Source organism: Nilaparvata lugens, chromosome 3 (genome assembly GCF_014356525.2).
Source record: "Nilaparvata lugens isolate BPH chromosome 3, ASM1435652v1, whole genome shotgun sequence".
Taxonomy (NCBI): domain Eukaryota; kingdom Metazoa; phylum Arthropoda; class Insecta; order Hemiptera; family Delphacidae; genus Nilaparvata; species Nilaparvata lugens.
The window spans coordinates 60830064-60848138 of record NC_052506.1 but is presented as its reverse complement, the minus strand read 5'-3'; the positions used below and the strand labels follow the sequence as shown (position 1 = coordinate 60848138).

The window sequence follows — 18075 nt, the reverse complement described above, 5'->3', positions numbered from 1 at the left end:
TTGTACTCTCGTCAAATTCTTATAATTTCAAAAATGAATAACAAGGAAATAGCACAAGGATCGGAACAATATAACACGATTGATTCAAAATCAATGTGTCCATCAAATCTGTGTAGAATTAATTTGTACTGATGATGGTTATGATATTAATATGCTTTCTATTACACTGCATCATTATTATTCAGCTACATACTTCAATATACTATAGTTGGAATCTTCAACTATAGTCATTTGAGGGCTCTAGATACACTAAAAGTGGAGCTATATTTTTTCTTGGTGTATTTGTCAAGTCCAGTATGTATGACATGAACCATGTCTCAAGTTGTATAAATTGTAATTCACTTTTTCACGTCATTCCAGTCCGTCAATCAGTTACTACTGCCAACATTTCCTATCTCATTCAAATCAACCGACGGCTAGCCTATCATTCAAGTCCTTACAATGATTGAAAGACAAGTTTCTCGTATTTTATTTCATTTTCATAGTTTTATTTTTCTCGTTTATTTTCAAGTTGTACTCTGAATCGGTATATAAAAATATCAATAATCAATTTGTTGATCAATTCAATCAATTTTCAAATGTCATAGAAACTCCTTATTCAACATTATTTACTGACAACAAACAAAGAGCTTTGATCAAGGAAATAGCGAACTTTCCCTATATTAAAGTATTCAGTAAGATTCAGTAGAAGATATTCAGCTTTAATCAATTTGTCAATCACAGAGACTCATATATTGGAATATTATGCAGCAATGTCCATGGCTTTCGCAGGTGGCTTTGGGAATCTTTATAATTCATTACGATACCTGTGAAAAACCAGATGTTCCTTTGAAGCTACATTCGTATCGTTTGGATTTGACAGAAATAGAAGAAAATGAGTGGGAGAGGTGCATGAGCGACGAATATCTTCGTGCCTGTTGATTTCGAAGGATAGGTGAGCGAGACTTTCTCCATCTGTCGATAATTCACTTTTTCACGTCATTCCAGTCCGTCAATCAGTTACTACTGCCAACATTTCCTATCTCATTCAAATCAACCGACGGCTAGCCTATTATTCAAGTCCTTACAATGATTGAAAGGAGTCAACGCGTTATTTCCAATTCCCACTCACGCTCACGCAATAGTTTCTCTTGAGGTCGAAATTTTTATAAATAAATAGCTGGTAACCCGTGCTCCGCAAGGGTCTTATCGAAACATGACAAACTGAAAACTTGACCTACTGGAATTTTGAAGAATGGTAATAGGCCTATAACCATGCTCGATAAATTAAGAATCAATATGCAAAATTTCAAGTTAATCAGTCAAGTAGTTCAGACGTGATGATGCGTCATTCGTGAATTCGTCATTCGTGAATTTCCCATTCCCTACATGTATAAGCCGATTCTATCCTTTATTATATCATAGAATCCCCAACTAGTAATGATGGCATATGTAACTGCGCCATACAAGGAAACTGTCATGAAAATGTGTATCCTGATCTTATGAGAGTAGATTGTTAATAAAGCTTTATGCTATTCTATCCTATTCTATATCGAGCCGAAAAGCTTAACCTTGATGAAGCTACTTTCTCATCCTCATTAAATAATCTATATTGAATAGAATCTTCAATAAATAAACTGAACTATTGATACTGAGATTGCAATAGAATATTTATGGAGATTGATTTTATAAAATGATGAATTTTTTTTTATTCTAGACAAATCAGCTATTAACGAACATTATATTTCTGCTGTCAAAGAAATTTTCAAGGACCAAGAAAATGTTATAAAAATCGGAAACAGAGTGTCAAAACCATTTGGTACAAATAAGGGCGTACGTCAAGGCTGTTGCCTCTCTCCAACCCTGTTCAAAATCTTCCTTGAGGATATATTACAAGAATGGAAAAGGAAATGTAAATGTATGGGTATCCCAATAAATAACGAATATATTTACTCACTCTTGTTCGCTGATGATCAAGTAATAAAGGCTGGTGATGAACATGATATTCATTACATGATCAGGAAGCTTGCTGATTCTTATGAAGGAAATGGAATGAAAATAAATTTCAAGAAAACCAAAAACCTTGTCTCAGGAGGTATAGCTAAGGATCTACAAGTTAGAGATCATAAGGTGATGCAATGTGATGAATATAAATATATGAATACCTGGGCAGCGTAATATCATCAGAGAGCAATTGCAAAAGAGAGATCACAAGTAGAATTGGACAGGCCAGGCAGGCAACACAAACATTAAATTCCATACTTTGGTCCAAAAATATTACAAACCCCACAGAAATAGAAATGTATGATTCCATTGTACAGAGTATATTGCTCTCTGGCTCTGAAACATGGGAATTAACAAAACGAGACACTCAAAGAATAAATGCTGTGGAAATGGATTTCTTGCGCCGGAGTTGTTGTGTTTCAAGGATGGATCGAGTGAGGAATACGGAGATAAGGAACAGAATAGGGAAACTGGACACAACAGTGGAGCAGATTGAAAAGAAGCGCCTTGTATGGTTAGGACATGCACAGAGGATGAGAGATGAGAGGTGGCCCAAAAAGATACTGAATTGGGATCCACCTGGAAAAAGAGGGAGAGGTAGACCGCCCGAACTGTGGAACAAACAGGTGTATACGTGTATGAGGAATAGAAATCTGGTCCAGGGAGACTGGAATAATCGCAATAAATGGCAGATGGGATGCGAGAACCGGCTGGAGCTGTAAAATAAACTCGCTTATATATATATATATATATATATATAATATATATATATATATATATATATATATATATATATGAATTTTAGTTTAGTTTATTTGCCATATTAGTGTTCATTAGTAGGAAATATGATATTCAAGGAGTTCCTCAATTTCACAGTTCCTCATGTACTGATTTCTGATCTGTACTGGATATTTTCGTATATCTTCTTATCTTGTTTGCAGAAAGTGGTTCATAAGAATACTACAGTATATTCTGTCAACTAACAGCTAACTGTTTTTCTATACAGCCAACTGTATAGAAAAGTGGGAGAAAATCCATTATCACAAGAAATAGAGTGCAATGATTCTCACCTGCCAGTCTTTGTGATGATCATTTCAGTTCCTAATTCGTTGAACTTATCCCAAAGGTCCTTAGTTTCGAGCTGACAAGTGACGTTTCTCAGCTCTTCACAATTGCACCGTTCCTGGAGCAAGGGGTTTGGTATTGGCTCTTCACAGGGAGTCGACGAAGATATCTCAGGAGGTGTCTCCCGGTCCCTTTTAAACTCAACAGGACTACACCTTCTCCTCCGGGATGCTGCCGATATCGACACATCTGCGAACATCAAAAGCCATTCAAAAACTCACATTTTCAAACATCTGAAACTTAAGTTCTGTGATCAATGGAATAAAAACCGTAGCATAAAAAGAATAGAGAAGATCAATGTAACAAGATATCGTACATACATTAATAGATGATACTGAAAATGAGAACAGAAAATGAAATTGAAACTCAGTATTCTCTGACTCTCCAAGAAACATACGCAGGAGCTTCAATAAAACTTATAAAATTCAATAGACAAGTATGCCTATGAAATGGAATAGAGCTAGGATGATGAATTTAATTTTATGGATAGAATTCGACTAGGTTAAAATTGTTCGCCTGAATTGAAATTTTTCCCTGGGCTTTTCATATGATCCAACTATAAAAAATAATATTCACTTAATAAATTGCGTAATTCATCATAATTTTATTTCAACTTTACAGTCAGACATATAGTTACTGCAAACTCATTGTCAGTATTTTTTATCAATAAAATCCGTATCTTTCAACTGAATGCTGTGAATCAGGATATGATATTGCCTATTCTATTCAGTCATGCAACCTCAATAAATTTCATCGAATCACGACACCTTTACCGGTCTATCGTGATTTTTCCCTCTGTCACGAGATTGATTCCAATATGATTGTGTTTTCATACGCTGTATAGAAATCATCATTCTACTATACATATAAATTGAATAATATATTTATCCATGTATTCTCCATATCCATCATCCAAAAATAATTTCGAATTGGAACAAACACTCTCAATTATAAAATAGCTCGATATTTCAATTCAACCTCACAGCAAATTCCCAATTCCGATTTCATCACTATACTTATTTTTAGCTGTTGTGTATTTCAGAGAGGTATTGGATGTAGAAAATAATTTATGGTCTCCAGTGAAAAGCTATTTTATTCATCAGTAAATCTTTATAATCTCATACAGTAGATGAAGTACGGTAAATCTGTAGTATTTATCAGTCGTATTGGGCTTAAAATAAATCAGATCAGATTCCACTCTTCCTGTAAGATCATAATAATTTACACGAATGATCTTATAATATTCTAGGCATGAATAATACAATATTAATACATTATATTAGTAATATAATATAATACTACTAAAAAGATATTTATACAATATTTTTTAACGTATTATTTATTGATTGATTTATTTATTATTATCGCATAATCAATGGATCAATTTATTATCTTGAGTATTATCCAAAGTATAACCTAAAGAGTGTTAAGCTTTTTGAATGTGGAAACTACACAAATCTATGAGCTGGTGATTGCAAGAAAGGCAGTTCAGAAGGCGTTTCTTTCATAAGGTGGCATTTTTCGAATTCATAAAAGAAATAATCGTGACACTATTCGAATTTAAGAAACGCTAGACCCACTTGGTGTCAGTGGGCGTCAGATTAATCATTAGGCTGAATACAGAAGAAGAAGTTTACATATTACATACTGTACTGGTAAATATAGGATTATAATTTGGAATGCCATACAATGATAGAAACAGTCGAAGGGTCACATGAATCACAATAGCAGAACAGCAAAAAGCATGAAGCAGCAAGTGGACCAAGTGCAACGACTTGAGGTAACACTCGACTAGCATCAAGCGAGCGATCAATCCCGACTATTTATCGTTTTATTTATATAGCTATAGCGACATGAAGCGGACGCTCACGGTGAAGGAGCAATACATAATTGGTCATCAGATCTGTGTTTATTTATCACCTATTGTTGTTTAGGGATGGAAGTCCTTATCTTCGTGCCCGTCTGTCGATTGGATAAATGGTCCTTCTTATTTATAATGCACTTTTACGTACATTTATTTAGTCGTTTCTCATTTGGTCTGCTTCCTTCTCTTCCTTTTCCACCTCCCACTTCCACGTCTGCTCCCTTATCACCACCGTTTTATCACAGTTCTCTCTCTATCCAATTATCTTGATGGAATAATTCTTGCAAACATGACTGCAAAAGTGACACATGTGATGCTGTGGAACGCATGAGTATAGCGAAATGTACGTGCACAAATTGTAGAATGGAGAACACTGACAGTTTCATGGCTTCATTGCATAACAGTTATTTCATTGATTCTTAATTGGAACACGATATTCTCTAAAATATTTTCTCAAGATTGACATCTATAACAATTGAAAAGGTAACCAAGCTAATATTTGAAATTAATTTCTCCCTTATTCAAAAATACCATCTAGTATGAGAATGAAACCTTCTAAAATTCCAATCAGTATAATATTATTTATGAGTGCAGTGTTGGGAATTATCATATTATTCAACTAGAGTGAGTGTGAATAATTTTCAAAGTATATTTTGATATTTTGTAGTCGTCTACAAAAACAGGTGAATTTGGCTTAGAGCATTTTTGAGAATAAGACAATCTATAATGAAACTTCGGTCTTGAGATCTAGGAAACAATTATTGAACATTCACATATAAGCTCTAAGGAAGAATTTACAATACTGCTCCCTCTCAAATTCCAATTCAATTTTTCCTACAAAGGTTCAGCCATTCACTACATTGAAAAATAAGCACATGAAGGATTGATAATTGAATCCAGTCACATTTTTAGAGATTTGGGGTAAACCATACAACACATAATGTATATACAACAATATATTCAATATATTTTCAAAGATTCGAGCTTTATTCGCACTACTCCAATCCTATTTCAATCCCATGTTTTTAAAATGTCGTAGGATGTTGTTGGTAGCTCAATTGCGTCAATGTGTGTTCTCATACATGGGAATAGGATGATTTCTGAACAAGAAAACAAGAAGAATTGTCAAGAAAACAAGAAGATTGTCTCACTTTTTTGACTTGTGTTATAGGTTTTCACACGATACCGATAATTTGGGACGAGCAACAGCACGGAGTCTGATTACAGAGAGCAGTGAGGTGTGATCACGTATTTCATTATTGATGGGCGGGCGGTGAGATGGAATAGAGGCTGTCTTTGCCAGAGCAACAACTCTTTGATCGTTGACTAATTTTCAAGCAGCAGGAGAGCTTCAACGTGTCAGAATTTGGTTAATTCGATACCATACACAAGATATCGATGGATATGCTACTATCTGGGAATTCTAACCCTATTATTTCCTCCCATTGTACATAGAAGACTACATTCATGCGAATTATTGTTTGCTGTAATTCATTTCAGCTCCTAATTCGAGAAACATTAACATCCACATCTAGTATGAATTCACATTGAATCTATATTCTCGATATCAACAATTTCCTCTGATTCATTCTCACTTCGGCTCTTCCTTTTCTGAGTGTGTAGTGAATTATAAAATTATAAGACAATTCATCTTTCCATGTACGACTTGACATGTGTGAACAAGTGGAATTGTTCAGATCTTTGAATCAAAAATTATTTCCTTATAGAAATTTCACAAAACAACAGAAGAAAGAGATGTGCAATTAATGGCTAATCCACTGGATAGGAGGGTTAGGGGCAGATGAGACTCTACACAGCTCACGAACAAATTGATAAAATCATTAGTTATGAAAATGCATTCTAAACAGATTTTGAATTCGAAGATCTACTTCTATTCAATTAGCCATGCAAGGCGCGAATCTGACAAGGATTCTGTTAAGAATTATTCCTATTAGAAGGTGAGATTGGTAATATTTGATTGGACAATAGAGTCATCTTCATTAAGCCAAATGACGTTATAGCAGAATATCACATAATTATTATAAGAATGAAATATCATCTTATTTAAAAGGTTTTCAATGAAAAAGTTAAAAGTGTCTTTCAAGTGATTATGGCATGTGATGTTCAGAACTTTTTCAGTAAGCTCATGTGTTTGTGTCATCCAGAGAAATTCTTATTTACAAAGATTGGCGTTCTGAATTTTGGAAACAGCTATCAACTAGATCAATACTGGGTATAAACATCGAACTGTATTTGTTGAGATAAAAACGTAAATAGAATGTCACTATATTTCGATTCTTTGACAACAAAATATTATTGATATCTATTGACAATTTTCACTAGCAGTTTTTCTACCTCATTAAGCCATGATAATCAGTGTTAGCTGCTCGTTCATTGCTCTAATCCTACATCGGGCCGTCGTTAATTTTAACCCAACGACAAATGAAGTGGGTAATGGCTTCCAAAGAGTGTCGAGCCTCGTTCTCAGCATTCCACAGAAGGTATGCTGACCGCCTGGCTAGCTTGAGCTAAACTAGTCATGACTTAGCTGATACTTGTCGTCTGTCTTTGTCCAACTACAACCAAAATAAGTTGATCGAACATGCCTTTGAACTTTTCTAAGGACAAAAAACTTCCACGACGGCTGTTCAGACATGCTCGTAATTGGCAAAAATGTCGATCTAGTAAAATTTTTGAACTCCCTGAAACGCCTGGTGTTTCGGAATTCAATGGAAACTTGTACTTTGATTTGACACGTGAACAACTTGACCTGCCACTCAAAACCGGATCAATGACTTCAAATGAAGGAGTGATAGTGCAATAGCAGAGTCAGCAATAGGATTAATGAATGAAGGAAGCCAACTGGATGTCGATAAATTTAATTAAATGGTGTTTGGTGACAGTTGAGCTAAATACTGTGGTTGATAGCCTAGAAACAATCATTCGGCTGAGTGATCGCCAACAACAATGCAGTTCGTCGACAGCATATCTCTATAACAATGGTCGCCAAACTTATGAGCCTGTGAGCTAGAATATAGCATTTATAAATCTTCTAGTGAGCTACCAAGGAATATTAGACTGAAGAAAGTACGTTACTCAAAATGAAATTTTCACAATTTTCTTGCCTATAAAGATACATTTCTAGTGTTGTAATCTACTCATCTCATAGCAAAAAGTATAACAGAAGTTGAAAGGTACATTTCAATGAGAGCAGTGGAACTGTTTTTGGTCATCAAGTATTTTCTTGATGTTTGGAGTGTACGTTGTAGCCGCCATTCTGATGCAGTTGTCCAATTGTTCATCAGTCAGTCTGTTCCTATATCGATTTTTTATGAATTTAATACTTGAAAAGATGCTTCTCACAAGTAGGTAGAGCTGAACATACCTTTCAACCTCAATGCAACTTGAATAATATTTGGATATTTTTCTTTGGGGACTTGAGGCTGTGATCTGAGAGACAGATCATTTTGAAAATCCACAAACTCCATTTCAACTGAAGCCTGATCTCCACCAAAATGTTATACAACACAAACTGCAAAATCTTCTGAATAGATCTCTAGAAAAGAGAGTTGATGAATTGTACCAAATTTGATAATTATGCTTTTAAAATCTTTGATCGAACTGTTGTCTCAAGTCTGAAAAAATTGTAACATATTCTTGGTTATTGCTGCGGTGCTGTGGAGGATTTTTCTCGTCATTGATTTTCTTCAGACTGGGAAAGTGTATATATTCAAACTGGACGACATTCTTTTGCACGAGCGTTTCTGTGAGCTACCAAAAACTACCCCACGAGCTACCGGTAGCTCGCGATCGACTGTTTGGCGACCACTGCTCTATAATATAGAAAGCAATGAATTCAAGTAGACCTATCCCAAACACCAACAATTCATTCTAAAATGATGATAATATTAGGTTAAAGAGTTATCCAAATATTCTATAATGAATAATTCCATAATGAGCCAAAAAATAAGTATTAAAGAAAGATTTGCAACGTGTAACGTTGAAGAGTTGGTAAGAAAGCATTTTACGATTATCCATCAACATCATCAGAAGACACACAGAAGGGTGTCAATCAATATGTTTTAGATATGTTCATATTAAAATAGTCGATTATGAAACATCATAAGTATATCGATAATATTGTCAACTTTCAAATGACAATGACACTATCATAATGAGGATTTAGTATCAGTACCAGTTTATTCTACTCCACCATAAAGTAAATCGAATTGAGTTTGGGAATTTCAAATGCAAAGTTATGTGAAATTATAATTATATTCTATCCAAATCAAAACACTTATTAAATCTAGATCTATTTTGATGGAACAAATATACTAAAGAGTTATGTTTGGGAGGTCTAAATGGTTATTTAATATTTCGGAGAGTACAATTAATTATATAAATCTGGTCTGTTCTTCAATTACATAATTCCAAAACTGACTCTCAGACACCTCATAGAATAGTCATACGGGCATGAATGTTCATACTCTTCATTATATACGAATTTTAGAAATTTATTTTGTATGCGTTCGATACTACTACCTCTAAATATGGACTCCAAATAACTGCACAATACTTCTCACCATAGTCAGATACAGCTCCTCGATTGAAGCTGTAAATTAATTATATTGAATCAATATCTGTGAAGTGTTTAACATTTCTCATGATAAAGTCCATCATCCTATTTGAATTATCAACTATGTAATTAATGTGATCTCTGTAGGTAAGGGTGGAGACAATGTTGACACCCAAATCCTTCATCACATTGACTCTCTCAAGATGCTTGTATAAATGATTTGTCAGCTGCTGCATAGTGAAAACAATGAATTTACATTTTTTCACGTTTAGTGCCAGATTGTTTCTCTAACTTCATTCATTCAACCTGTCTAATTCCTCCTGCAACATCTGAGAGTCCTGATTATACAAGGTTGATTACGTATATACAAGGTTTTTGGAAATTGTGCTTTTCAAGGATAATATAAAAGGAAAAAGGAGCCTCCTTCATACGCCAATATTACAGTAAAGAGAATTCTTGAAATTCAAATAATAAATATTATAGAGCTCTAATGTATAACAATACATATTATAGTTCTGCTAAACTCTTCTTGTAATAAGTTTCATCTAACAAATGATTGACTCTGCATCTCGAATCAGATTTCAATCCAATAAATACGATTTCTAATTTCACCTGCATGATAATTAGTGAGAAATATTCGATTTTCTAGTTACATAACATACTGATCTATTAATTGAATAATGTACCACCAATTTTAGAATGAATAATCAGGAAGGTTCTGTTGAATAATACAGTAGAGTGATTTCAATCATAATTATATGAGTGAATTGAGTAGATTGTAATCCAAACAAGATAAACTTGAAAAACTAATCCTTCAAAGTGGTTGATGGAAACGGAACACATATGGAACATGGAAGGTGCAAATATATAGCAAATTTGGACGTTGTATAGTTTCGGCTGTTGGTTGCATGAAATTCAAAAGATGCGACCACAAAACACGTCTGCTGCCTGCTGCCACTCCGGCAACAAGTGTCTTATCCACACACCAAACTCCGCAACAATACGCTTTTCCTCCTTTTCTTAACTTCTTGTAAATTGTGCGTTCCTTCTCCTTACTATTCTTCCCAATGCCAGTCTCATCTGAGAATAGCGTGATCAACGCACTTGGCTAATACATATTTCATTCCCCAGCAGACTCCTCTCTTCACCACATTCAACGCAATATAATATTATTATAACCACTTACACAGAGCCTTCTGATGAACACAACAATGGTTTCCTCAATTAGATATATCAACCATCTGGCTCTAATATTGTTAGTATTGTCGGCTTGTATGTATAGGTTCCAGTGGACGGGTGTTGTATTGTACGGTCTGCTCACACTGCGTACCCGGGTATTATACAGTACCCAGGTATTATTGGAATTAAATAATAGCCGGGCTTACTTGGTAGGCAAGCCGAAAGGCACAGTCCTGCACAGAATGCCGAGTCACGCCTATAAGTTCCCATTGAACGCCGTACTTAATAGAACAACTGATTGATATTAAACATTGAGTGCTTCTACATCAACAACAATAGCCCTCAACATAATCTTCACTCGAATGACGAATGTGCCTGAACTAATATTTGTTGCCGGGGGCGTTACATAATGTTTCCTTTCTCATCATATCACTACAGTACTATGAAATTGAATGCAGCTCGTGTTCAAATTGGTGTGATTTTTTGATGGGTTGACTATTCATTCCACTTTATGAATAGGTGAACTCCACCTATCCACATCCATATCCAGCAGGGCAACACGTTATAAATATACTATTCAGTAACTATTCCAAAGTTTAATTCAGTACACATGAATGTAGTGATTATCAATTAATTCTAGTATGAGTATTTTCTATGAAATGCTTATGAATCTTTATTATATCAATTAGTGGAGACTATAAGCTCTCCAGATTGATGAAATCAGGTAATTATTTATTTTATTCATTTGTTACTTACATCAATAGAAGAATACAATATATAGGAGCTAGACATTTTTTTCTAAAACAAACTTTCTAAACAATTTTTTTCCAAAATCATTGAAAATTCATCTATTACACAAACAGAACTAAATTAATAAGAAAGAAAAGAGAAAAATACCAATGAATAGTCGGGAACAAACATTAGTAATACAAAATGAAGTAGGTAGTAAGCCTATTCTAAGAATAAGAAAATAAATGAAACTAAAGTATTTCGACTTGCAAAATTGATTTAAGCTCCGTTTACACCAAAGTTATTAACAAAATGTTAATAACTTAATCCTGATAGATTCTATTAGATTGAACATAACTTATCATACACATGATGAACATGTGTTTGTCAAATTCCGTTCAATCAAATAGAATCTATAAGGATTAAGTTATTAACAAATGTTAATAACTTTGGTGTAAACCCAGCTTAAGTATCTAGAATTTAAGAGCTTGTTTGCATTTTTCTCTAAAATTGTAAATTATAAATGTAAATTATAATTATATTCTATCCAAATCAAAACACTTATTAAATCTAGATCTATTTTGATGGAACAAATATACTAAAGAGTTATGTTTGGGAGGTCTAAATGGTTATTTAATATTTCGGAGAGTACAATTAATTATATAAATCTGGTCTGTTCTTCAATTACATAATTCCAAAACTGACTCTCAGACACAACATAGAATAGTCATACGGGCATGAATGTTCATACTCTTCATTATATACGAATTTTAGAAATTTATTTTGTATGCGTTCGATACTACTACCTCTAAATATGGACTCCAAATAACTGCACAATACTTCTCACCATAGTCAGATACAGCTCCTCGATTGAAGCTGTAAATTAATTATATTGAATCAATATCTGTGAAGTGTTTAACATTTCTCATGATAAAGTCCATCATCCTATTTGAATTATCAACTATGTAATTAATGTGATCTCTGTAGGTAAGGGTGGAGACAATGTTGACACCCAAATCCTTCATCACATTGACTCTCTCAAGATGCTTGTATAAATGATTTGTCAGCTGCTGCCTAGTGAAAACAATGAATTTACATTTTTTTACGTTTAGTGCCAGATTGTTTCTCTCACTTCATTCATTCAACCTGTCTAATTCCTCCTGCAACATCTGAGAGTCCTGATTATACAAGGTTGATTACGTATATACAAGGTTTTTGGAAATTGTGCTTTTCAAGGATAATATAAAAGGAAAAAGGAGCCTCCTTCATACGCCAATATTACAATAAAGAGAATTCTTGAAATTCAAATAATAAATATTATAGAGCTCTAATGAATAACAATACATATTATAGTTCTGCTAAACTCTTCTTGTAATAAGTTTCATCTAACAAATGATTGACTCTGCGCATCTCGAATCAGATTTCAATCCAATAAATACGATTTCTAATTTCACCTGCATGATAATTAGTGAGAAATATTCGATTTTCTAGTTACATAACATACTGATCTATTAATTGAATAATGTACCACCAATTTTAGAATGAATAATCAGGAAGGTTCTGTTGAATAATACAGTAGAGTGATTTCAATCATAATTATATGAGTGAATTGAGTAGATTGTAATCCAAACAAGATAAACTTGAAAAACTAATCCTTCAAAGTGGTTGATGGAAACGGAACACATATGGAACATGGAAGGTGCAAATATATAGCAAATTTGGACGTTGTATAGTTTCGGCTGTTGGTTGGATGAAATTCAAAAGATGCGACCACAAAACACGTCTGCTGCCTGCTGCCACTGCGGCAACAAGTGTCTTATCCACACACCAAACTCCGCAACAATACGCTTTTCCTCCTTTTCTTAACTTCTTGTAAATTGTGCGTTCCTTCTCCTTACTATTCTTCCCAATGCCAGTCTCATCTGAGAATAGCGTGATCAACGCACTTGGCTAATACATATTTCATTCCCCAGTAGACTCCTCTCTTCACCACATTCAACGCAATATAATATTATTATAACCACTTACACAGAGCCTTCTGATGAACACAACAATGGTTTCCTCAATTAGATATATCAACCATCTGGCTCTACTATTGTTAGTATTGTCGGCTTGTATGTATAGGTTCCAGTGGACGGGTGTTGTATTGTACGGTCTGCTCACACTGCGTACCCGGGTATTATACAGTACCCAGGTATTATTGGAATTAAATAATAGCCGGGCTTACTTGGTAGGCAAGCCGAAAGGCACAGTCCTGCACAGAATGCCGAGTCACGCCTATAAGTTCCCATTGAACGCCGTACTTAATAGAACAACTGATTGATATTAAACATTGAGTGCTTCTACATCAACAACAATAGCCCTCAACATAATCTTCACTCGAATGACGAATGTGCCTGAACTAATATTTGTTGCCGGGGGCGTTACATAATGTTTCCTTTCTCATCATATCACTACAGTACTATGAAATTGAATGCAGCTCGTGTTCAAATTGGTGTGATTTTTTGATGGGTTGACTATTCATTCCACTTTATGAATAGGTGAACTCCACCTATCCACATCCATATCCAGCAGGGCAACACGTTATAAATATACTATTCAGTAACTATTCCAAAGTTTAATTCAGTACACATAAATGCAGATTTAAAAGAGAAAAGATGTATGTTTTAGTGTAAATTGCTTTTTAACTTTATCTCAATTTCTATTGGATTGTCTTCAAAATCTATTTCGAATTTTTGAGTACCGTATTCATTGAATCCGGATTTCTCACCGATACTCGTTCCATGTTATTTATTCACAGTAACAGTTAACAGTGTATTATTATTATATTAGGAGAGCTAAAAGAGTATTCTGCATATCAATAATATCATATATTTAACTATATTGAATTGATTATTCAATTACATTATAACTCATTAAAATTATTTATTATTAATCAATAGATTTTTCCAATATTGATTATTATATCACTATCAACTGACTGTTCAATTTCAACAAGTTGTCAGTTAGTTATCAATGTAAATGCTCCTTGGGAAGATCTAATTATCTCCCTCTTCTTGAAGTACTTAACATACTCTTGATTGAATATGAAACATTATTCCCTTGAAATTATTTTCATAAACTTTATTTTCTTGAGAAGATTTTAACCATCCCCACTCATTTTTTACTCAAAACTAAAAAGGTGAAACGGCCTAAACGTATGGAAAAGACATAGAAAAAGTAATATGTGTCATTATTTATTTCAACAGAGACTGTTGGCCTTTTAAAAAGCCAAAAGCCTGTAATAATTGATATTCTGTCAATCAATATTCTTATTACTATCACTCTCATAACCTATTTTGAACTGATTTTCTAGTAGAAACATCAATGTAGACTCATATATTATATTATCTTATTGATTGCGAGTTTAAAGACTACTGTTTGTTTTATAGTTTTACTCAATTATTGGGTTGATAAGCTATTCAATTTAATTCGTAATTTCTTCCATGAATAAAGATGGAAGAAATGCTCTGATGACGAGCACCCGCAAAAATAAACTTACTTTTGTGGGATATGCTTCTATGCTTCTATTGAATACCAATGATTGTATACATCACAAAATATCAATTTACAATAATATTGTAATCTTTATCTAAATATGGAAACATTCAAATTTCAAATTACTCAATAATGTGGTTCTAGGCAGAGGGGAATCAATAATTCGCTTATTTTTCATTTATAATGATTCGCGTATCAATAATTCATTGAAATCGTAACTGTAAGGAAGGTACTGTTTCAACATTGTTGAGATCAAGAGTACTATGCAATATTATCACTATGGTAATTTATCTGGGATCATGATTAAAATTCTGATTAATATTCTGATGTATGTAATAAGAGTCTAAAACTTTTCAGAAGGCTATCTCCAGAGCTTGAATAAGCCTTTAAAGCTCATCAACTTATTGTTCTGTGAGATATTAATAAAGATTAGAAAATCAATTAGATAAGAAGATACATATGTGCAAGAGCGATGAAATTCTCTTGAAATAGGCCCACTTGCAATATCCAAGTTATTGCTAAATTACTCGGTTGTTTTGGATTCTGCAACCATGCTCATCCTATCCAATTTTAGGAATTCTATGTGAATTGAATACAATTCACGAACGAAAAATCCTCAATTCTTTCCATATACCTTGTCCATCAAATTCACGAAAAATTGGGCACATTTGGAAAGGATTGGAAGCTCTTACATTTCATTGAATTTGAAAAGTATGAACGTGAACAGCCACATAGATAGGCATATCATAAATGAATGAATAATAGATAAAATGTTAATAAACTTTAAGATCTTATGTGTATCTATAGTTCACGTATGTATATATAGATAACTAATCAGAGTTTAAATATTTAAAAATATGAATCAAATAATATGTATTTATATTTCATCAATATAGTTTGTCTTGTAGCTTGAATCGATATAAATGAGCTTTCCATCATCGATATAGAACAGTCCTCCTAACACTTATCAAAGATAACACTTTTTTGAAGTACTAGCTTCATTATAACTTAAAAAGAAGTCGATTCACGTTGTCGTCACGTATTGACGTTCTTATTGTGAATTTTCTTGTAAGTATTCCAGTTTATGCATAAATGTATATGAATGTCCTTATGTCTTTTTTCTATCAAAATAAAATAGATTTTTCATCATTACAACTCAGTTATTCATCATACTCATCCATCAGACACTCCTTTCTATCACTTTATCGTGCTCACATGCTTCAAGTGTAATGACTGATGAGAGTAGCCTATTGAGTGAATTATTAGTGGAATGCAATATTTGGAGCATTATTATAATTTCTTGAACTTTAAGGAATGTAACTCTCGAGTGTCCTTTTTAAAACCAATAAATAATTTATTGATTCTAGAATTAGTTCCATAGATTAGTAATAAGTTTCATTTAATCACTTTTGGGTGTAAGACATCACAATAAATTAAGCTCTCTTTGATTTTGGAAATGGAAAATTCACTTCAAATGTTGTGATCATTCATTGTATTATAATATTATGTTAATGTTATCCTGTCCAGTGAACAGTTTCCAATATTAGGCCAGGCAATATTGTCAACCACAGTACCTAGAATGAATCTTATTAAAAGCAATTAATTTTCAAATTTCATCAATAAATAGAATTGAGGATCCTCCCTTCCATCTTCAAAGAAGCTACTAGAAAATCTACTCAAACAAAACTACTCTGATTTATAGAGATACTACTTTACTACTACTATTACTATTTACTACTACTATTAAGTTTACTTCTACTTCTACTGATTGTCCCTCCTTACAGGATATCTCATGATCATAGTTCTTATCAATAATAGATTTATAATTATTCACCTGAAGAAGATAAAGGAGATCACCTTCATGGACTGGAGTCATAAATTAGGGTTCTGTGGCTACATCAGACTATCTGTCGGATCCCACATTTTGATCGAAACGAAAAGATTTGATATGTAACATCTTCAAATTCAAGATGGGCCCATACACCACAAGACATATCTAAGAGAATGTAATGATAAAAACTGAGTTCTTATCAATCCACTGTTTCCTTATATTATTGCAGGTCTCGTTGGGAAATTTTTCGAACAATGATTGACATCGTAAAATCTATTAATAATGATGTGAATCTCTCCATAATATTGTGGAATCTGTTTAGTAGTACCGTAGGGCTACATGAATTTATTGCAGAGTTGACAAAATAAATATTGAATTCATTTCAACTAAGTGACCACGTGTTTCACAAAATACTGATAAGATAGTAGACTGACTAGTTGTACTGACCTGAGACGGAGGGGAAGTTGTTATTGTTGTTGGTTGGGGGCGAGGTGGGGGCGGTGACGGTGGCGGTCAGATCGCGTCCGGAGGTGGAGTCGCGGTCGTCGTCGTCGTCATCCTCGGGTCGCGTGTCGGGTCGGGCCATGATGGCGGCTATGGAGAAGTCGGTGGCGGTGCACTGGCGCAGCCTGCAGTCGCGCTCGGCACAGTCCATCGGGTGGCGGTTCGGAGGTCACATGCCGCGGGTCGCGACACGTGGTTGATGGAGACACGCGCGATCACAAGAGCTGCTAGTCGAGGTGGAGTCGCGAAGACCACGGACACCGCGGAATGACTGAGGCGGTCGCTGCCATTTTACCCCCTCCCACCCTGGCCACGACAACCACGGCGGTACACCGCGACGCGATTAGAAAAGTTACGGGGATTATTAGGAGGGCGGGCAGTCGACGCTCTGCTGCTGCTGCTGACAGTCAAGATACACCGCGACACGCTTATTGTTAATTTCCTTGGCCTCTGCTGTGCCACTCGACAGTCGCCACGGCTCACGGCATTGGCCGGCGCCACAAAAGATGCCAGTTTTTTATTCGAGGGGCGGTCCCAAGGGGGGCGGGGCGAGACCACCACCCTCCTCTTCATCAATATCACTGCCACCACACTGCACCCACCCAATTCTTCTTATTTCCTTTCTTCGTGCATTTATTCCCTCTGCTTCGGATCGCTCCTTGGCACCGCTTCATTCACATACCCCCGGTCACCCTTTCCATTCAACTCCTCTATCAAAGATCTATCACTTTCCTTCTGCCATCTGAT

The 18075-nt window shown here is 34.6% G+C and overlaps 1 protein-coding gene across 2 annotated transcripts in view; it reads right to left on the bottom strand.

The window, feature by feature from the left end:
• LOC111046343 (T-box transcription factor TBX20-like) overlaps positions 1-17733 on the bottom strand; it is a 57678-nt gene extending 39945 nt beyond the window's left edge. Inside the window, exons 1-2 of one of the 2 annotated variants that reach the window (XM_022331869.2) lie at positions 17272-17733; positions 3054-3297 (exon numbers count right to left, since the gene is read on the bottom strand). In XM_022331869.2, the coding sequence (XP_022187561.2) occupies positions 3054-3297; positions 17272-17479 (452 nt within the window). In that variant the 5' untranslated portion in view covers positions 17480-17733. The remainder of the gene's footprint in view (positions 1-3053; positions 3298-17271) is intronic. The other variant, XM_039424270.1, reaches the window with a different exon arrangement.
• Between the last annotated feature and the right edge of the window lie 342 nt (positions 17734-18075).